This window comes from Ischnura elegans, chromosome 9 (assembly GCF_921293095.1).
Source record: "Ischnura elegans chromosome 9, ioIscEleg1.1, whole genome shotgun sequence".
NCBI lineage: Eukaryota > Metazoa > Arthropoda > Insecta > Odonata > Coenagrionidae > Ischnura > Ischnura elegans.
Genome location: NC_060254.1, coordinates 837744 through 862581, shown reverse-complemented (window position 1 = coordinate 862581; position 24838 = coordinate 837744). Strand labels below are relative to the sequence as shown.

Below are 24838 nucleotides of genomic sequence, written 5' to 3'. Positions count from 1 at the left end.
TGGAATTCACACCGAGCGAGTCAGCATGCGCCTGACTAGCCTTACATATAAAGATTTGCAGATCATTTGGACCTGAAGACGGGAGCTGGAATGCACACGAAACTGTCATCCTCCAATAAATGAGTTAATGCGGAATTAACCCAAAAAACAATCACCATACATATTATATGATCTTTATGCACAGGATCGTGCAAAAATAAAACATTTTGAACTGCATCATCTAGCCACGAGGATTTAAAGATAAAATTCCCATATTTCTCTCAAAAAATAAATTCAATAAGAGTATAAAAAATTGCTCAGCTTGTTCATTACAGCCGTTAGTTTGTCTGATTGGCCTCAGGGAAAAAATCGATTATAATCCATGAAAACGTACACCTTTACTTCACAAATCAAATTAAATCATAAATCACAAACACAATTGTCCTGGATAATTATCTATAACGACTTGACCGTTGGATTATTCTTCCTGATAGGATAACCCTCCATAGTTGTTAGAATAGTAATGACTGATGCCTGGTTTCGCTGATGGTAGGACCCGCCCGCCTTTGTGACGGTGCGGGATTCCTCGTCCCTTCCCTTCCTTACCTATCCCGTCCCAGGAGGCGTCGTCGGGCTCCTATCGCGATGGCGCCTCCTTCCTTTCTCCTTCCTGTCCTCCCCCTTCTGGGTGCAGAGGTAAAAAGCTCACGCTTACAGACCCTGCCCCTGGGAGTGTATCCTCGCGAGCCCGCCCTAGGGTTTCGTTCCACTTGTCCTGGATAATTCTTCATGAAAAAAAATAGGGACCAACGGCGCGTGCAGGAGTTCACCATCATATATGACTCCCATTGTTTTCTTGTGTCTTCAAGAAGAATTGTGAATGAAAAGTTAAACTTCGTTTTTCCACAGGATATTTTTCTTAGTACATTACCATGGTTTTGACTCTCCACGTCATTCTCAGGCGTGGAGTACATTGGCCCATCATCTTAAATACCTAACATAAACCAGGAGTTGGGGGGGACAGTAGGTGAGGGGTTGGGTTTCTCCTTGGAAAGACCAGCGATTTCTCCTTGGAAATTTTACATTGTGAAGATAAAGGCCCCAGGCTGGATGCTCTTGAACTTGTTGAAATTTTAAAATCTATTAAGTCCAATTGTGAAATTGTTAATGACCTTCTATGTATACATACTTCCGGCTCTCCTCTCCCTCTTCCATTAACCCCATTCCTTCACACATTATTGGTTTCCATTTCTCTCCCTTCTCCCTATCTTTCAACCTTCACCCATCTCCGTTGACACTTTTGAACATGGAAAATTTTGTGTTCTGTTAGTGTCCAATGGTATTCTTCCCTCTCTCCCCTACCTCTCCCTCCTTTTCTCACCTTTCACTGCAGTTTGTCAGTTTGAGTGCATCAGCCCTGCCTACCTTCCCATCCTCTCACATCCCCTTGGCTTTTACAACCTGGGGAAGACCCAACCCCTCCCCTTCCACCCTCCCAACGTCCCCCTACCTCTACAGTCCCCCCCCCCCAAACCTCCTTGTTTATATGTCAGGTATTTAAGACGATGGACCTATGTACTCCTCACATGAGGATCACACAGAACATCGAAATCATGGTAGTGTACTAATAAAAATATCCTGTCGAAAAGCAGTTTAATTTTTCATTCAAAATGAAATAATTCCATAAAGTATGTATCACCAGAAACCATCAACTTCAAGAATTGTTGTCTAACATTATGTCACTCATTGATTAAGTCAGAGAAAATCGTCTCGCGTAAGGCCGTAAGCAGCCTTACCCAAAGTTCTATCATGTTGTCAATTAAAATTGTTACACAGTCTTCTTTAATTAAGAATGCTGCAAAATGTGGAAAATATGAACCAAATCCTCATTTGCAGAGTAAATTACGAACTTCACAAAACTGCTGATGACATTATATAATTTTCCACATTTTTAATACAGAAAACGTTTAGACACCAATTTTTGCGTTCTTACTGTAATTATGCGAATGCTGTATTTTTAATATTTTCAAAAATATATCTATCATAGAAAGTCTAATGAATATCCATTGGATGACCATGGGTGCACTCTGATGGATATCCATTGTACGTACTAGCATACTAGCTGACCCGGCAAACTTCGTACTGCCTGATAATTACTGTACAGTTTAGTTACACCATTTATTAATCAAGAGCAGCTGTTGGTACGAAGGCTTCCGCGGTGCGCTGGTACAGTAGGCTGCATTTTCCGGGTTTAACCACTACGCGGTGAAACCCAGAAAATGCAGCCTACTGTAAGAGCAGCTGTACTGATTTTAATAATTTGTAACTTATTGCAATATAATGAAAAAAAATTCAATAAAAATACAAAAATAAGAATTGCAATGGCTTCTAAGAAATATATTCTCTTTATTCAAACTACATGAAGGACGTACGCGTGGATTTTTTCAATTTATTTTCCAATTTTTATGCTTTAACTTAGGAAAATTCAGACATTGTGGTCATATAAAGCAGTTTATAAAGTCAAACCCATTCTTTGGGCAAGTTTATGTCATTCGAGACCAATACTTGACTGACGCTCAAAATCTCGTGAAAATAGCCCATTGGGAGCAGTATTAAATGTCATGACTCTTGGCGCACTACATGTAACTCGGTTCGGAAAAGTGCACGGCGTAAATGTGCCCCAGTCTACTCTACACATCCGGGTTTATTCTCTTGATCAAGTACCTTCTGATGCACAACAGTTTTTGTTTTGTTATCAGGCGAACAAACAAATAAAAAGATGGTTTACCAACTCGGAAACATCCCACACATGTTTGACCATGAGAAAAATATGGGTTTTCTAGATTCAGACAATAAACATTCACCTTATTATTTCTTAATCGTCATCACGAATGCAACACACATTGGAAATTGAATTTGCTAAAACTCAATGAGCATATTGGTTGGGATAATGGGAATTCTTAGAATTAGAACTTCTTTGAATTTACTTTGAGTATAGTCGCGTGAATCACATTGATTAACAGTTGTTTTAATCACCAAACGCATTCCATTGCATAGTTTTGGTTGGTTTAGATTTTGAAGCATTATGACCACGGAACTAACCTTCAGCTATGAATTGTGCGGTGGTAAACCAGGCTCTGCGAAGAGGTTCAAAAATTCAGATGGATAGTTGGTGACTTGGTCTTCGCTTACACAGTCAATAGATTACACGGACACAGTCAATAGATTTGAGTGAATGCAGAGCGGAGCAGAGATTCAGTATTACGAAGTTTAAGTAATCCACATCTTTGTTCTTAGCCGCCAAAATTGCTCATTATAATTGGTGTAACAAAATTTTCGACTTTCTTTTATATTTATAGATCTCACATTGTATATACTTGGAAAAGTTCTCACAAGCATTGCTACATTAATTCCCAATGCGATTGTTGTGGCCACTCGCTCAAACCTGTGCTTAAGCCGTGCTGATTGTTGGTGTTAATAATGTAGACAAGAAGTTTTACTTTAGTATTGAAGGAAATTAATTTAATTTTCATGAAAGTGAATTTTCTCAGGATTTTATAGTTCATTATTTTAATGAGCCTTCTTGCTCTTGGAGACAGCTTCGGTCCAATTTGATGCATGGCGCATGCCACATATCTGAGCACATTATGAAGGTAATTTCACAATGATGTTCCATTATCATGCTTTATTGTCTCCAAGGAAGCTGCAACCAAGTTCCTTCTAGTTTCTGTTTCTTTGAGTTGTTTCTGAAGTCTCAGTAGGAGGGCTGAATTGCGTTTCTAAGAAAGGAACATCAAGACATGATTATTGATGTTGTTGTTACAAGATTGTAGGAGACATTTTCTGACATTTACCGGAAAAAGCTGGCAGCTTTATAAAAAGCTTTATTGGATATTTTCCACAAGCAGATTGGCAATCAGAGGGGAGAAAACACTTGAAGTGTTAATGGAAGTTAAGATTACAATAATTTTGCATTAACCCAACAAATTAATTGAAAAATTTACAAAAGTAAAACAAAGTGAGCAAAAATCTATCCTCCCATGTGTATGGTTGTGGTGTATTGGCCACAAACCAATTATGAAATAAACTTGAGGCTAATTCATCCATGAGAAATATAGCCCTTGTATTTGCAACTAATCTGCATAAACTCGTTTAGTGAACGCAATAATTTTGCTGGTTCTCCCAGATAATAAGGAAAGATTTCGATCTCAAAGAAACCCTGAGCTTTGGAGGTGGTAAATGGATTGTCTCAATATTATATCTTGGACGACATCAACCGGTGGAAAACCCAAGAAACTTTTCTGCAAATAATGCTACTTGGCTGCAAACAGGGATGCCGACTTACAAAAAATATTGGGGGGGCCCAAACCAAATTTTTTTAAATTTTGGTTTCTGCAAATCTTGCCCCAGAAAATTTTATAAGTAGTGAGTTTAAAGTTTTTTAAGTATTTTAGAAGATCAACATTAAAACCCTGATAACTCGAATCTAAATATCTGGACACTATGGGGAAAATCAAAAAGTCTGACACATTTTTTCCTCACACCCATAACAAATTTTTGAGGGGGCTCGGGCCCCCTCAGGCCCCATGGAGTCGGCGCCACTGGCTGTGAACACTCAGTTCCCCTACTTTCTCCTCTTTTTGCCGCATCCAAAAGTGAAGTGGTGGAGGGCCCTTCATCAAACTGAGACTGGGCAAAGGTTGCAGAGGACAATGGACATGTCAGCTTCCTGTGGGAGCAATACATAAATATTTACACATTTTGAGTGCACCCTTCATTGGCCATGCTCACTGAAGAGTTTTGAAGTGTAGTTTTGAAGTTTCAGCTGTCAGGCATGTAGCCAGGGCCTCTTGCATGGTGTATGGAGATTACCCCTACTTAGATTTTGTTGTTAATTTGCACTCACCATAATTTTCACTTAATAAGCTATCTATTTTGTTAGCACAGTACTGAAGTTAAATCCATTGTTGGTGTTTTGCATATATCAAGAAATATCACATGCTTACATTGCACACATTGCAGTCCTATGAATGGTATACCTTAGCCCTCCATTTTTCCCTATCTGAAGCTTGTTCTTTTACATCCCTGAGTCTCTTCTCCCCTCATATTCTTGATATGTCGTAAGTACTTGTCCGTTAGTCTTCCTCTGGGGACTTTTCCATCAATTTTTCCTTCCATTAGGTTCCCCAACTGACTTCTGTCTCTCAATGTAAGGCCTATCCACCGTGTTCTCCTTAGGCCTACAGTGATCCTGTGTCCTTTCTTCCTCTGTTCTTCTATAAATGCACCTCCTCATTACTCACCCTATCCATCCATTTTATCATCAACATTCTACTCCAGTACCAGGTCTCGATGGCCTCTATTTTTTTCCAATCACTTCTTCCAATGTTCAAAGCTTCTGAACCATATAGTGCCTCTACCCACATGGATGTTTTTATGTTCTCTTTCCTGGTCTTAACTAGTACTATAGTGTTATGCTCTTCAAGCATAGTAGCAGTATTTGCAATGAGCACTGGTTTAGGGACTGATGATGTCTGTTGTGCCATTAAATGCCAAACAGCCCACGGAGTGGTGCTCTCAACATATTACTCTGAATTACTCCTCTTGCTCCCATCTTTCTCCATTGAGTAGGATATGGGCCAAAATTTTCTCTCTTTCCATTTACAAGGAACTTGGTTTTCTTCCTATTTATTTTCATGTTGTATTCCTAAAACTCGTTTCAGTTTTGGTCATCAAGTCCAGTGGGCCTTCCTCGTTGCCTGCGATGATTGTAATGTCATCTGCAAATCATATTAATTCTTCTCCATTCACCTCCATCTAGGCGTTGGTGATAGGTTATATTCTTGCTGGACTCCTTCGTTAATTTTTGCCCCTATATTTAAATTTAAAGAATTCTTTCCTTTAGTTTGCCTTTATTTGTCACCTAGACCCTGTAGAGCTGGTAGATGATTCTTCTGTCATGGTAGTCTAGTCCATGTTTCTCCATCATATTGAACATCTTATTCCATTCAACATTATTGAATGTCTTTTCTAAGTCCACTTAGGCTATATTCAATGACTTTCTTTCATGGTCCATTTTCTTAATCAGTAGTCTTAGACATTGTATTGACTCCCTTGTTCCTCTATTTTTCCAGTCCAAATGGGTTTTCTGAGAAATTTTCATCCATATTAATGCCTTTGAGTGGTCTTCCTATTATCCTAGTGAGGATTTTGGAGGCATGTGATGTATAGGCTCAGGGTTAGGTGCTCCTCACATTTTTCAGCCCTTGCCTTTTTCACTATGGTCACCATTGTGCTCCTCTTGAAGTCCTCTGGCAGCTTTCCGGGTTTGTCTTGAATTAGTACTTATAGTGTATGTCGCAATTTCTCATTTATTGCTGTGATTATTTCTCTGCTTGTTTTATCTTATCTTGGTCCTTTTCCATTCTTTAAGTCTCTAATGGCTCTCTCAAATTCTCTTGTTTGTATTCCTGGAGAACATTTGTCTTCCTCCTCTTGGTCATATGGGACTGCTTCTTTGAGGGGTATGAGGTCTTGGTATAGTTTAACTGTAACTGTTTAACAATAACTGTTTCTTTCTATCCCCATTGCCTCTCTCTCATCAGCAGTTTTCTATTGGAATCTAATGTTATTACATCTTGATTTCTTGCCTCTGAATTTTTTCTTGATTTGGTTGTATGCCATTTCGGAGTTCCTCTTCATCATGTTTTAGTTGATGTTCTCGCAGTAGCTTTCAATCTGTTTCTCTTTGGCCTTTTTTGGAGTCTCAGATGACTTGATTCCTCAAACTCTTGAAGGGTCTTCCATTATTTTCATTCCTTGTATTCTTGTACTTCCAATTTCTTCTATGCAAGCAATGATGTGATCATTAATCCATGTTTTCTTGGTTTCTACCGTCCTACTCCCAAGTTGCTACCTCTGTGATGGTATCTTGATGCTATTCCATCTCTCTTTAGCATTTCCAGCTTATTGTCAATGGAAGCACAATGCTCTTGTACCTGTGTCTTACCAGACTGTTGTCAATCTAGTTTCTGCCTCTGTCACCAAGCAATTTCCGAGTACACATATCTTTTTCGTCAATGTTGCACAAAGAGGGTGTGTGCTTCCACTAAATGCTTCTCATTGCATAACTTTTCTAACCTTTCTCCTCTTTCCTTCCTTTTTCCCAGTCTAAACTCTCCTACTGCATCCACTCCTCTCTCCAACGACTGCATTCCAATGTCATATTACTATCTGGTTTTCTTACCTATTGGCTGAGCCAAGAAGCTCTTCCTGTTGCTCATACATTTATTTCTTGGAATTATTTTTCAGAATGGCTTGATGTTGGCATATTCACCTGCACTATCGAGAAATGTCACTACATCAAGAAATTGGAGTGTAGAGGATAGATGCCCCTGGGCTAGTGATCTCCTCAGCAGGTGGTTGTCGGTAGTTGACAAGGCAAAATTCTCAGGGGGGCTGATTGCTCCATAGTCTCCCCCTGACTGCAGGACTGTCTGCTGTGAAATGTACATAGCCAAGGAGTGGTGTAGAAGCGGCAACACACTTGGTATGAGTTTGTGACGTAATCAACTTTACTACAAAAGGGTTGAGGCTGTCAATTTTTTGCCAAAAATAGCTCAAGAGTAGATGACAGATTGAAAAAGGAAAAATATTGGTGCTTTTATTTTTCAAGCACTATCACAGTAAAAAAGAAATGGTAAAATAGCCTGTTGGGTTTGAATGACTTATAAGTCTTGTCATCCTGCTAAATCAACTGGACTGTTCTGCACTTAGCTTCAGCATATGCTGTGATTAATTGGAAGTAGCCATGCACACAGGGGCTAATTTTAAGGGAGTGCCAATGGCCCGGGTCCCCTCCCAGGTGTGAGGAAAATATTTAACATTCAACACTACTTATAGCTATCATAGAAATTCCTCTCCAACCACTAGTACTATAGCACCTCCTTAATTTAGTGTTACTTTCACCTTTATTTCAAGCATAACATATCATAGGGTGACTTATTTAAAATGACTGAACTTAACCTTGCATTAATCATGGCTTCACCCAAAGATATATGTTATCTGTATTTGCCTCTGTGTACATATCTGTGTAGAGAGTTTGTGACAAGCAACAGATTTTATGTCGAAAGATTGTGAGGGAGTGTACTAAATTGAGGTAGACAAGTTGATAATAAGACTACGGTTCCATAAAAATAAGGGGACTATAAAAAGTAGATTATGCCCTTTGTCAACCTCAGTGGCGGATACATATGGAGGGTGCAGGGGGCGCACACCCCCCCATTGTGGGGCTGCCTTCATTGCCTAACATTGCAGAACCACAATTGTAACTTTTTCATACCATAAGATGGCATTGTCTTGTGTACGTGTATAATCAGTTTAAATGATACTTTCTTAAACTTTGCATGTAACTTGATTATTTTTCATTACGATAAAAGTATAGGTAGCTCAAAATACTGTGCCTCTGCCCCCCTTTGAGTGTTTCCTGTATCCGCTACTGGTCGACCTGGGATGGCTTTGATTTCATACTCTCATTATTTCACACTATAATTTACTGAAATGCAACCATTAATTCATGCAGAAAAATAATGATTAGTGCAGTACCTGTAGTGAGATCAAGAAATGCTTTGCATAACCTACCTGCAAAACTCTATTTTCTTGTTCAATACTTAAGATATCACTTGCTGTTTTTGTTATTTTGGAATTGATTTCATTTAGTTCCTCTTCCAGAGTTGTCTTTTTCTCATTTAACTTTGATTTTTCTTCTTTGCCATTGCCTATTTGAAGGATAACAAATCAAATTGAGTTAGTACATCAAACCAGACTATTGATGGCCAAGATGGCCCACGGAAATTGATGTCAGGTTTTTTTTTTAACCTTCTTCAGGTTTTAAGCTGCTTTACCCTGGATTTGAGCCCATCCTTTTCATGAATAGCAAAACATTCAACCCACTTGGCTCGTAAGCTCTCTGTGACCTGTGCGGCTTTTTGCGACACAGGTCCTCAGAGCCATTGAGTGCTGTCTTTATCCTCAGTGGTTTGCCCTCAACGCTGGCATGATGAAGCTTTAGGGGCTTCTGGCCTTCCTGAAATGTTTTGCCTTATGGCAGCTACCCATGATACATCTGCAGAGGAGACCACTAGTCCAGGAAAATCAAGCCTCTGACAATTCATTTTTCACTATATGTAGTTACATTTCATTATTTTTGTTAATTACTTACAATGATTTTGTATTTCAGCGTAATGCAAATGAAATACTTACGTAGCTGATTTAATGAAATGTATGGTTTTCCGATGCATTCGAATTGACAACAAAATGACAGTATGTATAGGTAAGCCGCCTACTACCCAATCTCCTCCTGAAGGAAATTTCTGGCTACATACCAGCCTCAATGGCTCACAAGTGTGAGTGATTGTGAATCAGTCACTTGTTAGTTAGCAGCAGTATTTAGCTGGAATTACTCCTTTAGTCGATTCCAAAATATCTTCTTCTTGATCATAATCTTGCAGCTTGAATCAGGTGAGGTTCTACATTCATTGATGCCTCAACCATGCCTCTTTCCACATCTCAGTGAATAGTGAGTTACGGGAAACGCTTATAAAGCCTTCATTTTGGCCCAAATATGTGCACGTCGGAAATTATTCTTTTTGGAGGGCACGCCCGACAGCACCGATAGGGTAGCGAGGTTCCTCAAGATCCTGCACATTAATATACAATGTTTGAGTAACAAGTTTCTGGATCTTGAGGTCCTGATGTGTGAACATAAACCTCATGTGATTTGTATCAACGAACACTGGTTGAAATTAAGTGATTTGAAATTTTTAAATCTACCTGGTTATTCCATCGCTGATGTATTTTGCCGGACGAAGCATAGAAACGGAGGCGTATTAGTTTTAGTTTCACAGTGTGTATGCTTTTTCCCGACCTGCTTTTCACAGGATTTTCTCAATGAAGAGTTGTCCTTTGAGTCCTGTATAGTGGGTCTCAGGGTAAACAATGTTGAATATCATTTATTATCTATTTATCGTTCACCATCGAGTGATTTTAATGTTTTCCTTAACAAACTTGCTAAACTATTAGAGTTAATTCATGATGCTATACCAAAACCTAATTTAATTATAACTGGGGACTTTAATTGTGATTTCTCAAGTAATTCCAAAGCTAAACAGGAATTCTTAGCTATCCTTACTTCTTATAATATTTGTGTTACTAATGCAGAACCGACTAGGGTAAATGGCCATTCTTCTACTATTACAGATAATATTTTAACGAACATTGGCTTGGGAAATGTAAATACTGAAGTAATTAAGTCCCACATTTCTGATCATTATCCTCTGTTATGCAAGATTTTAATCTTATCTCCTAGTTATTGTAAGAAAATTTATAAAAGGCAGTTTACAGAGCAAAACTTTAATATCTTTAATAATATGTTGAAGGCCCATGATTGGTCTAATTTATATCAACTCAGATCCTATAATGACTCATTTGAGTATTTTTATTCTTTATATCAGTATTATTTTGACATTTGTTTTCCCCTGGTCTCCCAAAAAACTAGAAACTTGTATTTAAGTAATAGAAACCATTGGGTTACTGACGAAATACGATACCTCTCTCGGAAAATGAAGGAACTAGCTATTTCCTATAAAAATAAATATAACTCAGTTGATTGCATGGAGTATAGAACATTAAAAAAAATGTACCGTCAAAAGTTACAATTGGCTAAGAAAACATTTAACAACTGTAGAATTCTTAATCCCGATAATAAATCTAAAGAAATTTGGAAGATCATAAAGGAAGCTAAGAGTTCTATTAATGATCATCATGATTTCAAATTACTGGACTCCACTGGTAATATTATTTCTGACTATTTTCAAATGGCATCTAACTTAAATGAGTTTTATTTGTCCCACCAGACTACTACAAATACTTCAATTCCTGTCAATCATTCTTTAAACCCAAGCCTGCCTAATTCTTTGTACCTGTTCCCTTGCTCTGAATTGGAACTGATGAACATCATTAAAAAAATTCCTAACAAAAGTAGTCCTGGTATAGATGGCATCCCAGGCATTGTGATAAAAAAATCAGCTAATTCTATCAAGGAACATATACTTTTTTTAATGAACAAATCCTTACAACTTGGAGTTTTTCCTGATGCCATTAAATCTGCCAAAGTTGTACCACTATATAAAGGCAAAGGTAGCGAACAGGATATGAATTCTTATCGTCCAATATCCTTACTAAATCAGATAGGGAAACTATTTGAAAAGGTCTTCCATAATCGACTTGTATCATTTCTTGAATTTTCCAACCTTTTGTCTGGCTCACAGAATGGTTTTAGGAAATGCAGATCTACATCTACAGCCACCTATCATTTGGTAAATTTAATACTTTCAAATCTTGATAACAGAATCGAAACCTTGGGGCTATTTTTTGATTTTTCCAAGGCTTTTGACCTAGTCAATCATCAGTTACTCTTGTCCAAATTAGGACACTATGGTATTCGAGGTATCCCTTATAACTGGATAAAATCTTACCTCAGTGCGAGGCATCAACAGGTTATTTTATCAAAGAATGGCACTAATTTTATTTCTCCCAGTAAAGAAGTTACATTAGGCGTACCCCAAGGCTCAGTCCTGGGCCCTATCCTATTTTTACTTTACATTAATGATCTGCCAAAAATTTTGCAGACGGTTCAAGGAGTTGAGCCAATTTTATATGCTGATGATACTAATGTAATTGTATCAGCACCATCGTTAAACAATTTGTCCTTGAGGGCATCTAGAGTTTCTGAACTCCTGTGTGAATGGTGTACACAAAATCTTTTGAAACTCAATCCTGACAAGTCTGGACTTATATACTTTTCCAATAAAAATAAACCCCCTGCTTTATTGACCATTGATCTAGGGGGATCACGCATACCCCAGATTTCTAGTTCCAAGTTTCTGGGAGTTGTTTTAAATAAAAATGTGTCATGGGACGAACATATATGCAATCTTCGTAACAGGTTGAACTCTATTTGCTTCCTTATCAGAAGTATCAGGAAAACTGTAAGCCTTGATATTTTACTCTCAATTTATTACGGAGAATTTTATTCTTTAATTATCTATAGTATTCTGTTCTGGGGTTCTTCCACCCATTCTGATTCAATTTTCAAAGCTCAAAAATGTATAATACGATTAATATGTAATGCTCCTTTTAATGCACCTTGTCTTTCCTTTTTCAAAAGGTTAAATATTTTGACAGTTCCATGCATTTACATTTATGTTATAAGCATGTTTGCTAAAAGAAATTTATTTAATTATATGTCTAATGACAATGTTCATTCCCACCAAACTAGAGCCTGTAGAGATCTGCATCAAACATATTGCAGGACTTTAAATGCATCCTTGGGGCCTAAATCCATGGGCCTTCTTGTGCTGAACAGGCTCCCTACTGATTTTAAGTACGAAATGGACCCAGTCCTGTTCAAAAGGAAATTAATAACGTTTTTAAGGAAAGAACAGTTTTATTCCGTAAAGGAATTTTTGGGGAAAAAATAATCATATTGAATATGGAATAAATTTTATGTACTTTATGAACTTCTTTTGGTCAAATTATGGTGCCATACACTTGTGTATTTTATTTTATTATTGTCTGCAACATTTATATGTATATGACGTGTCCTATACACTCAACTCATGTATTTTTTACTGTGTTCAGTGTCCGCTGGGCAAATAAAGGTTACTACTACTGCTATTGATGTTTTGACATGAGACCACAGTGGAGGCACAGAGCGGGCGAACTGTTGACAGCGTGCAACACCAGCGGTTTGCCAGAAGTTTTCCTGAACTAACGCTATTGTTTCGTAAGATAGTTTTGATTAACCCTCCAGCGGTCGTGCTGTGGCACAAAGTACAACATTGTGCCGTTTCGGTCTCACGTTATTAATAGTAGTTGGTCAGTGAGCCAAACGCACCAATTATTCCTTCTGTGTATCACTATGAAGATTTCTGTTATTGATTCAAGCGCCTGGCTTCTCCAATTTCGAAATAAAGCGAATAAGTAGATGAACTGGTCATCTTTGTTGCACTCTATGCAACGCGCCTGGTGATGTAATACTATCCCGTAGTGGCAATTATTGATCAGCATTGTTTATTTCTGTACGATGTAGCGTGAGGTTAGTTGGTGGGAACACAAGAGTTTTCACCATTCCTTCTCTGAATCAGGTTGAGCTAACAGCTAAGTGTATGGTGTGTCGAAGCAGCTGTTTGTGGAGAGAAATTGACATGTTGCATTTTCTCCAACGTGAGCCCTATGATGTGAATACATTTTTAGGAATAATTTCCATAGGATATTTTGTTGTCCTTTTATGGGATTTCGATGTAGAAAAATTCAAAAGCTAAATATCACACTGCTTAGGGCACGAAGATTCATTACAGAAGAAGACTATCTGAGAGTACTACAAGAGCTGTCAGACGAGGAACAGGAAGTCGGCATTGAGGAAAGCGATGACACAGATGAGGAGGAAAATATTTCCCCTGGTGATAACGGCAGAGACTCTGATGAAGCTACGTCTGATGGTGACATGGAAGAACCTACTACTGCTGAAGATTGTGATATAGATGGTGAGAATAATTATTTTTTGGAAAAGTTGATAAATCTTGCAAGTGGAAAAAAACTTCTTTTTGCGGTGCTACAAAGATCAAGCACAAAAACATTATGAAAACCCTACCAAGGACAAAACTCTGTGCAAGAAATACTCCTGATAAGGCTGCGGCTTTTCGAAAATGTATAGATATAGACATTGATGAAATTGTGATGCAAACAAACAAGTACATTCAAAATAAAATTGCTCTTGTCCACTATTCAAGGGAAAGGGATAGTAAGGAAACGAGAAGAACAGAATTTATGGCTGTGCTGAGTATACTTTTTCTAATTGGCATGAAAAAATGTTTTCATGCAAATTCTTTAGACTTGTGGAGTGAAGATGGATCAGGAATGCAAATTCTAAGGGCAGCTATGAGTTACAATCGATTTTTGTTTATTTTGCGATCAGTAAGATTTGACGACAGGGCAAGTAGGGATTTCCAAAAACAAACAGATAAATTAGCTGCAATCCGAACAATAATAAACTCGATCATAGGAAATTGTGAAAAAACATATAAAATGAGTGAAGTTGTGCAATTGACGAAATGCTGCAACCATTTAGATGCTGTTGAAGTTTCATTCAATATATACCGAGCAAACCCGCGAAATACAGGACAAAGTTTTATGCTATGTGTGATGCCAAAACATTCTTCACCAGTAATCTCGAAGTGTATTGCGGGAAGCAGATGAACGGTCCATATTTAGTGTCAAACTCACCAGTAGACGTTGTCAAGAGGCTTGTAAGATCAATTGAGGCAACTAATCGCAATCTTACCACAGATAACTGGTATACTAGTATCTCATCTCTAGTAGCATCTCCTCAGAAAAAACATTACAACCATTGGCACGCTGAAAAAAAAATAAAAGAGATTTTCTGCCTGAATTTTTGCCAAACAAGACGCTCGCTGTAGGGTCATCTCTCTACGGGTTTCAGAAAGACATTACCCTCCAATCATATGTTACAAAGAAGAACAAGGCGGTGTTGTTGCTTTCAACAATGTATGATGAGGGGATCACAGATGAAATTGACATTGACATGAAGGTTCAAATAAACCATGTATTATATTAGATTACGATGCAACAAAAACAGGTGTCGACATGGTTGACCAAATGTGTTTTATGTATTCTGTGTCCAGAATTACGAAAAGGTGGCCATTAGTTTTATTTTATAGATTTTTGGACATTGCAGGAATCAATGCTCACATATTTTATAGGGCAAACAATCCTACAAATGAACATTGCAGGAGGACATTCCTGAAAACCTTATCGTACACATTGATGAACGCACACTTGAAAAACAGGTCAAACATATTATCTCTACCAGCTGACATTAAAATATTCTTGTCAAGTTATCAAAATGAAGACTTGCAAGTTGAAGAGGTGAGCGAGACAGCAAGCAAGAAACGTGGAAAGTGCATATTGTGTGGCCGTGCAAAGAACATATCAACGACAATCAAATATGGGAGGTGTAATAACTTTTCTTGCCGAAAGCACTGTGAAACAATTACTACCTGAAATAAGTGCACATATGTAAATGACGTGAAAAACCTTAAGACATAAAAACTGAGTTTTTGGCATTGCTTTAAAAATATGATAAAAATTTTGAATTATAAAAGTGTTTAAAAATCTGTACTGTATGTCTAAACTATGTAAAGTTCTATTAAAAAACAAGGTAAGGAATGTAAGCTTCTTAATTCGATTTTTTGTAATTAATATCAGCGGAAAACCAAGTGTTGCACTGAGTGCCACGCGCGCCCGCTAGTGTCAGAGAATATGGCGCGCCTGCTGGAGGGTTAATAAAAGTTATTGCGTAAAAAATTATTTCATAATTTGAATAATGTCACTCAGTTGATGTCTTTAATAATAAATAGGAAATATGAAATATGTGTGCTTCCTCTGTCTCACCCATTGACCAATCATGGATCGGCCAATGAAATTTCGCCTCCTCATTTCGAAAGTTTTGATCGTTATAAAAATATCTACATAACTGTGGACCGGTTAGATCTTGTGCTCTCGCAATGTACGTTTTTAGGCATTGTTTGTATATAGTTGTTGATTCTATTTTAGTTTAACCTTTTCATTGCGTTAACATTTTCTCAGAGTTGTTTCACATTGGCGGAGAATTTTTTTTCACTGCATTCACTTTGTTTTTCAAAAATATGAAAACAATTTCAATAAAAAAGGGATTTTTATATTAATTTGACAATTTATTAAACAATTTGTTAATGGCATCACAGTGATGCCATCCGCACCCATGTGATAAATGCTCCAGATATTTATGCAACCCGTCACACAAACATTAGAAACGACGGACAACATATTTTTACATAGCAACTAAGGAGCTTGAAATAATTTCTGAAATGATGGCGGAATTGAATTATAAAATAAGATAAATAATTTTTCAGATGTCATCCACTATCCATGCATCAAATTTTAGGTAAATAAAAGTTTTTGAATTTAAATTTTCACATCTAAATTTTTAAATTTACTAGTAACTTAGATTTGGATGCAAACATATGAAAGTTATTTTATCTTTTTGTAATTTTCTTTTGCGTTAATGCTGAAAATATTAACTAATAATTGTGAAATTCTTTGAAAAAAGGGTTCAAACACAGCCCTGGAGCATCTGCACATCATACACCATCAGAGTTATACTGATTCGCCACTTTAGTCGTTCTAAGGACGTGAGGAGGATTATTTCTTCTGTTTGTCCTTAGAGTTTCAGTGGTGTGTCTTTTTGAGTAACTCAATAGATATTTGAACAGATTATTATAATTTTTATGATGATTATAATTTTCCATGTATAAACTCAGTAGAGTAGCCACGGGAGGGGGGGTTATGGGTAACAACCCCCGTTGAGGTGCCAAAAACGGGTAAAATGGCCCCGCACCCTCCAGAAGGGCCCTCAAACCTCCGGCAAAAACCCCCCATTTCAAAATCGTGGCTACGTGACTGTATAAACTGTGCCCACTGAGGAGAAATCTATCGATTAATTTTCGCACGACTTTGTTTGCATGTCCCCTGCCTCCAACATCAGGATCCTTCGCCCCAGTGTAAATTATAGCATCTTGCATGAGGCCATTAGGCTCAGAAAGCATATATAATGTTATGCCGCGTTTGTGACGCCAAAGCACATTGGACTAATGAAGCAGAGTTCTTTAAACGTGTAATAAATTTCTTTCATTCTTTGAGTAAATAATTTCAAAAGGGGTCGAATTTTATACAAGGGGTCTCTTGGTATCGGATCATCTACTCCAGGGTTCCTGCCAAACTGCATGTAACGGAAAATCAGTTGAAATCGGTCTCGGGAAAAAGTGCTGTGAAGGAGGGAAAAATCGAAGATATTTTCCTACCTTTTCCAATAATCTGGAATGGATGGCCATATTACAATACTTCATACAATCATACATTAGGTATATCGGACCAAAAATGTCTCCCATACCCCACGAGTAAGATTCCTATGCTTGGTTATCCTTGAAGAACTGCATGTTGAGAGGCATTGGCAATATGGACCAAAGCCTCTCAGACGACAATATTTCCTCCAGCTCCACATACTTGCATCCTCAACGTAAACCTCAGTTAACACCTATAAAATATACTACAATAAAATACATTACACTTACAAAATGCACAAGACTGATGAGGTTGCTCTTTTGCAGTCAGAAAGAGATGTAAGCGTTAAAGTTTAGAACCGACGTACAAGAAATATCTAAACGTGAATGCTCCAGATAAAACGGCAACGTATAATAATGCAAAAATAATTGTTTCTTTGCGCATAGAAATTTTGCTGACTTTCTTTTCTGATTATAATAGCTCTATTTGGTCGAAGTAAAATATGTAAATTGCTTCAAAGTTAAAAAAAAAACCTTCACGGAGAAGACCCAGTGTTCCATGCATACACTTGAGTAAATTGTGCCAGAGGTAGTTTTATTGCGAGGAGATATTCTAAGCCTAGTTGACCAAAGGCTGATACATAAACGGTCTTTGGGGTTTGAAAATAGGAATAAAGTTAAAAACGAAGATGTCTCCCATATTCCATGTAAGTGGCTAAACATATGTAAAATACCAAAATGTCCAATGGAAAAAGGCCATATGGTAATAGTAGAAAAAAAATCTCTATAGAGGAGTGAAAATGCACGCAATTGAAAGATGTCCGAAGGAGAGACTGTACTAATAACGAGAGTCGCAAAAACTGAGAAGGAAGAGCTGACCTTTTCTACGACATGCACACAACAGAATAGTTGCATAGATTTCTAATAAGAATAGCAAAAATACTTCTAAAAATAGAGATAACAGGCGACACAGAGCGACTTGTAGTCTATTCCGCGGTGACAGAAAACAACTTTTTTATTTGAGCCCCGAAATTTGATCATTTTTTCCCCAAGGATTTCCCCAATTCTAATATCTCCTTCAAAATGGAAAAAATATAAAAGTTTCCCTAGAACCTTCATTATTTCCCGTGAATAACGAATTGTTGGTCGTAATTATTCCCACCTAGTAACTTTAACAAACTCATACGAAATAAATGAGAAAAAGTCTAAAACTATTTCTTCTTCCGTAGCCAATATAATCAGACCCCTATTGAAAGGATCGTTCAGAAAATGAGTGGCAAATATATTATGGAAGAATGTTAGGAGTTATAACAGCATTATGTAAATATTAATTTTAAACATTAATAAAAACAGTAACAGATTATTCAACTGTGTTTTGCGTGTGTAGGTATAGTGACCGTGATTTGAAATACGAAAATATTTTTCGTCAATGAGATGAAAGGAAATATTGTTTGAACAATTTTAATAGGACTAAAACGAAAATAATAACCTTCAAATGTGGCAACACTTAGTACAAATATTCAGAAAAGTAAAGAAAATATCACTTTTAAATTTTTTTGTAATGGCGAAAAATCTTACAAATAAAAAAGTACTCCATAAATGTAAAAAAAATTTACTCAAAAAATATAAACTATTTTTCAAAAACGGAAGGCATATGCAGGTAGCCTAATCCATTTTGTGTGCGGGAAACCATCATGAGAGTAGATAGAACAGAGCGGAGGAGCGTAGGGAGCGATTGAAGGACATAGGCCGGCGTGGCATCAATGTGATGCCACCCGCCCGTTGGCAGGACCTACGATGGGCATCAATGCTATGCCATCCGCACTCAAAGGGTTCATTCCCTCTACATCAAGTTTTTAAGCCTGTGTGTGAAGTGGTTGACAACGTTATATTATCGAAAAAGTGATCATCTAAAGTAGTCACGTATATTCAGCCCATTAACACTTGTATGGTGATCTTGATTTTGCTTACGAATTTGTGTGTTTCAACAATCAATAATCTTACATTCAGTGCAGTGAAGTGGCCACTGGTAAAAGAATTTTCTTTGTGGTGTACCTATCCCGTAATTTGTGATGACACTGAGGAATTATAGTTCGCTGTGTGTGTATGGGTGCGAGGACTTATGTGGACACAAGTGAGGCATGGAGAGATGCTAGTCAGGCTATCGCCATCCTGTGTTTAGTGTTTATGTATCTACTAATTCAAATCATTGTACTTGGCCACTGAGTGACTTTTTTATGTTAATTTTTATAAAATAAATTGGCATTTGCTTTGCACATTTTGTGATTTTATTTCAATGATATACCGCATAGTATCCCTACAGCATGCAACACGCCAAACAAGAATAAAAATGGAATGGGGACTGGAGGGAGAGGAAACGGTAGGGGAGGGTGCTAGTTTACAGAAAACTTCCGCTGAATGCGCTGCAGTCGCCCCAGCCGCGTCATCCGCTACGCTATCTATACTTTTTAACACTGAATGTCATATGCATGAGACTTGTGTAGCCGTATATGGGCTGAAGAGTGTGGTCAGATGCAGCATTAACCAGAGCTGAAGGGCACGCCTGCTGCAAATTGCAGCATATTTTGGTTTTTGGCCTCTGTTTCATGGTGTTTGTATTTTATGGTTGTGTCTGCAGGTACTCAGTTTTCTACGTAAGATGCAGTATTTCTGATATCTGGATAATATATCCTCTGAGTATCTCAGTAATTATGTGACATAGAACAGAGTTTGAGGAGTGAGAGAGAAGAAGATGCATTTCACAATTATTTACTACTGATGGTATTATATATGACATTGTAAATCATTCAAACAGTCGCATTCACAGCATAAAATTAATGGGTCAAAAATTGTTTGCTGATGATGTTAACACAATTTAAATAAGATCGGTATTGTCTCAAGAGACAATAGAAAGCAGACACAAAGGTAAATAAGACCAAGATGTGAATGAAGATGATTTAAAACATTTTCTCAGTGTAATAAAATCGCAAGCACGCAAATTTAAAACCTTGATAAGCCTTTACATATCGGAAAATACCTCCACCTTTATAATCGGAATGCCATTTATATTTGCAGCAAAATTGCAGCGGTGCACCCACTTCTGTGAGTGACTTTGATGTGTCAATCAGAGGGTTAACTATGCACATTAGCCAGTTATTGAGACTATCAAATTATAGGGGCAACCTCTTATTCTCGATAAACCTCCAAGAAGAAAACCCGAGTGTTCATGTAATTGCCTGCCCTTTCCGCTTAATTGAGGCAAAAAGCCAATCATAGGTGGAGGCCATAAGGCTTGGCAAAAAGAGTTCTTTTTTAGCGTATTCATCAGTGAGTTAATACACGTTCTCCTTGTAACTGATGATTGCTTAGATTGTGTGTATTTGGTGCATCCTTTTGAGGTGAAAGCCAAATCCTACATGCAGTTGCATGTAGGATTCTTTAGGCACTGCTCTCAGCACTCCTGGATTCCTTAGACTCTGATTTTCTTTGGGTTGCTCTTCGGTTTGAGAGTGTAATGCCGTCAGGGGGAGACGTCTGGTGGTCCAGTTTATTGGATTTGCTAATTCATTCTTGATTTCAATGAAGTCGGAGATGGATGCACACGCATCAAGAAAAATTGATTTAATTGACCACCTTCATGTTCACATAGACAACGTACAACTGGGGAAAAAAAAGTCATTCATTCATAGCAAAAGAAGAAAAAAAAGAGGGTCAATGGAATTGACAATTGAACACTGATAAGACACCGCGATTAATACAAAAATTCAATATATCAACACAGTTAATGGACCAATGATGCAATAATAACATTAAAATAAGCATGTTGTCACTGAAAGCTTTCTGGATTTTTAGGATTACCCTAATCTGGAGTCATGCCAGCCAAAGTTGTCTCGTTGGAGATGGAAGGCATCAGTGCAGGGTTGAGTACAAGAGTGCCAGGTTAGAAGGGATAACAACTGCAAGGTTCATACTGGTCAGGGAAATAAAAATCTGGACTGTAAGCTGGGGAAAAAACTCCAGAGGTGCTAGCGAAAAGATAAAAATCATGGTTGAATGAACAGAATGTTGCTGTATTCAAGCGGCAATGTAGGCATTTTGTTGTTGTCCTGGCAGGATGGAAGGGAGTTGTACCAACTCGGTGCTATTGGACTTTTTATCCTTTTACTACTAGCATTTTTTTTACTTAATTTCACAATATAATGTACACAAAATCCCTTAATACGACTCCTTTGCTATTGATATAATGTCAGGGAAATAAACAATTCTGACTGTAAATCAGGGAAAATTGAAAATGGAAAAATTAGTCTGAATCCTGACACACAGGTAGAAGTAGCAAAAGGCTCTGGCAAATGAAGGGTTCGGGACACACTTAGGTAAGGACGAGTAGGTACCTTATTATAAACGGGTGTAAGAGTTGCGCCTTTTTTCCAGAAATTGCTGCCAAAAATGGGGGGTGCATCTCTTATACGAATTTCTTATGATAATAATAAGCCCCCCATTGCCCGGTTGCAAGTCCAAGGGAAACCGAGTAGCCTAGGTTTTCAGCATGAGTCAGTCATATGAAACCCTAAGTCACAAAACAAGCGGTACATTGGAGAGTTTCTCCTTTAGTGATGTATTTTTACAATGCTCCTATTTGCATTACTTACTCATAAGCATTGCACCGTCGTGTCGGTACCTCAGAGGTGAACATGAAAAAGATCGAGATTTTTCACTCCAGAGGGCATCCTAAATTTACTGCTACGAGTGGGAATCTCTCAGTATTTATGCTGCAAATAGTAATCGCATATCAAACTTAAGAAACGCGTAGTTTTGAAGGACAATACCTGGTTAATAGTCAACATCTGTCTTGCCAAGTAATTCCCATTATGCTAAGGGCCTGATTTTTCTAAAATCATCTTCAGACACTGTTATGAGTATTGCTGCAATTGAAAATCATGATTGCATTAAAACTCAAACGGCTGTGTACATTGTTGGACTAAATGGCGGATAGAAGACATCGTAAATGCTTGTAAGTGAAGAGCGCTGAAGGAGAGGGGAAGGAGCGTAATCCCTCTGTCTTTTAAGCAATGAGGCTACAAGCGGAGGAGCAAGGGACGAACATGTCTGATCTTGCATGTGACGTAGTTGCCTTCAAAGGGAAGGGGCAAAGGCACAGCAATGTGATATAGGTTTGCAGTGTGAATCTGCCAAGTTACTGCATTTAAAGTATCTTTATTGGAAAAAATCAACCGATTCAAGTGAATTTCTGAAAATTCAATTGAATTTCCAAATATTCAATTGAAAATACCAATATTCAATTGAATATTTGGACACTGAATTGTAATTTATTGAAATAATTCAGTTAATGGAAGAGAAAGAAAAGTTATGAAATGGAACACTTTCTCATTCAGCCATTCTCTTGTAAGTTCAAAATAAAACAAAACGCTAAAGTTGCTGCCGTGAGGTAGTGATGTCATTCAAGTTCCAGTTCATTAACTCCTTCAGGTATAGCTGCTCATTCAGGGAAAGAAATGTTTTCAAGGATGTATACAACAGCAAACCATATGAGTTGAAGTAGTAGTATAGAAGCGGGCAGTGGCGGATCCAGGATTGGGACAAGGGGGGCCACGTAGTGGGTAACCTCTCAGCAGTAGTGGGGGTCCGAACAAAATTACCATTCTATCTAGTGTAAATTGGATACCCAAGGGGGGGGGGGGGGGGGGGGGGGGGTAGCAGCTATACCTGAAGGAGTTAATGAACTGGAACTTGAATGACATCACTACCTCACGGCAGCAACTTTAGCGTTTTGTTTTATTTTGAACTTACAAGAGAATGGCTGAATGAGAAAGTGTTCCATACCCATGGGGGCTATAGCACCCATAGATCCACCACTGGAAGCGGGTAACGAGTCATTGCCAGTAGAAGTTTGTGATGTCATCAACTTATCTGCGAAAGGGAAGGATGTTGATTTTCCAGAGTAAAAAGCTCCCGAAGTAGATTGAGAAATGGAAAAATACAGATTTCTTTATTTTTCAAACCCTATCAAAATTGGGAAAATGACAAATTTGTTGAAAGAGCCGATTCAAAAGTCATTTTGGCTGCAGCTCACCCCTGAATGATCCAAAGACATGAAAAGTTTCAGGTAATGAAGGTCAGATCCTTTCCGTGGGCCAAAACACTCTGTGAGAATTATTTTGAAGTTACCCTACAAACACAGAAAGGATTAAATCTGTATTAAACACGTATTTTGAAATCCACGAAATCTCAATTATATCTAGATTTAATCTGTTGCAAAGGTGTTGCTATGTCCTCTTTTTCTCATATTATATCTAGATTTAATACATGAAATATCTTGCCCCACAATACAGATTTTTCAGGGATTAAATCCAGATTTCAGTATCTAGATTTTCCAGGCATACATTATAGTACTGCTTTTCATTTGAACTTTTATCAAGGAACCTTTGCGTTACAATTAATGAAATATATTGAGGAAGCTTCCCTGAAGGGAAAACCCTCTGACCACCACAATAAGATCTCTACCTATTCACCCCTTAGCTCCAACAATAATTATATCATCAAGCACCCAATAAGCAAAATCTTTAAAAATTAACTAACCACTATGCGATAATAAACTGACTTGAAGGAAAAAGATTGTTTATTTGGATTGAGAAAACATGACTCATAATAATTGATATTTTATTAAAAAGGTACAAATATCTATTTATATCACATACAAATTCGAAGCATTTCAAATTAAAGTGAAATTAATAATTTATTAATTCAACTAGCTTTTAATGTGCCCTTCTCAATGTCATAGATTTTTAGGTGGAAAAATACATTAAGTAACCACTTCGCAATAATACACTGACTTGAGGAAAAAGGTTAATAATATGGATTAAAAAACATGAGATAGAGTAATTGATGCTTTATTAAAAAATCACAAGTATTTTTTATTATCATTATATATGAATTCCAAATTACTATGAATCTAATTGATGTTGAGCATCATTTGCCTCCTCCTGCCCCTTGCACTGGCCTGCCACAGCCAGAAAGGGAGGAAAGATAAACACAATATACTACATAGAAAAGTGGCAGGTGGATAAAGTGAAAGGCTTTGCAGTCAATATAAAATAAATTTTTAAAGTACTAGTTCAGGGAGAAAGCAGATCAATAAAAACAAAGGCATTGAAATCAACAAACATGACGACACTCACGGCAGAGTTAAATGCTTATAATACAAGGTTAAGATAGAAAGCAGATTCATAAAAACAAAGCCATTTAAGTCAATATAAGTGAGCCCATTGAAGTCACAGTTTAACCATGGGCCCAATAACGGTCACTCTAGTGAATTTTTAGGGAGAGAAATGATAAAATTTTTATATTGCAAGGTTCAGTTAGAAAACAAGTTCATAATAACAAAGCCATTGAAGTTAACATACCTGAGGACACTAAAAGCACAGTTCAACCATGGGCTTAGTAAGAAAAAAGTTAATGGAGAAACCAGGTTCAAAAGAAGGAATCTGAAGGGAATTATGGAAACGGAGTTCAGACTTCAGGGTTCAATAAGCCCACCGAATAACATTGGGAAACGAAATATTTCTCCTCGTCGTCGTTTTTGTTGACAAGACCATCCCTCGTTACTATTTTCAGAGGCACTTTACAAATTGAAACATTACGATACAGTCATAAAATGAAGCTCATAATGAACCAACGTAATAGATAAATGTGCACCAACGTAATGGAATATGGTTTAAAAAAACTATGCATGTATATTGAATGATAAAGTTCACTACATACGGAAGATCCAGGTTACTGTGAGGTGCAAATACGATACTTATGCAATCGATGGATATTAAGGAAAAATATAACAGATAATGGAGCAAATAAACCATATGCAGCTCGTGTCGGTCAAAACCAGT

General features: G+C 37.5%; 1 protein-coding gene across 1 annotated transcript in view; it reads right to left on the bottom strand.

Annotated features, from left to right (window-relative positions):
* Nucleotides 1-3473: 3473 nt before the first annotated feature.
* The window catches only part of LOC124165767, a 32264-nt gene continuing 10899 nt past the window's right edge, over nt 3474-24838 (bottom strand). The window contains exons 4-5 of the mRNA XM_046543260.1: nt 8620-8756; nt 3474-3758 (exon numbers count right to left, since the gene is read on the bottom strand). Coding sequence (XP_046399216.1) covers nt 3639-3758; nt 8620-8756 — 257 coding nt within the window. The 3' untranslated portion in view covers nt 3474-3638. The remainder of the gene's footprint in view (nt 3759-8619; nt 8757-24838) is intronic.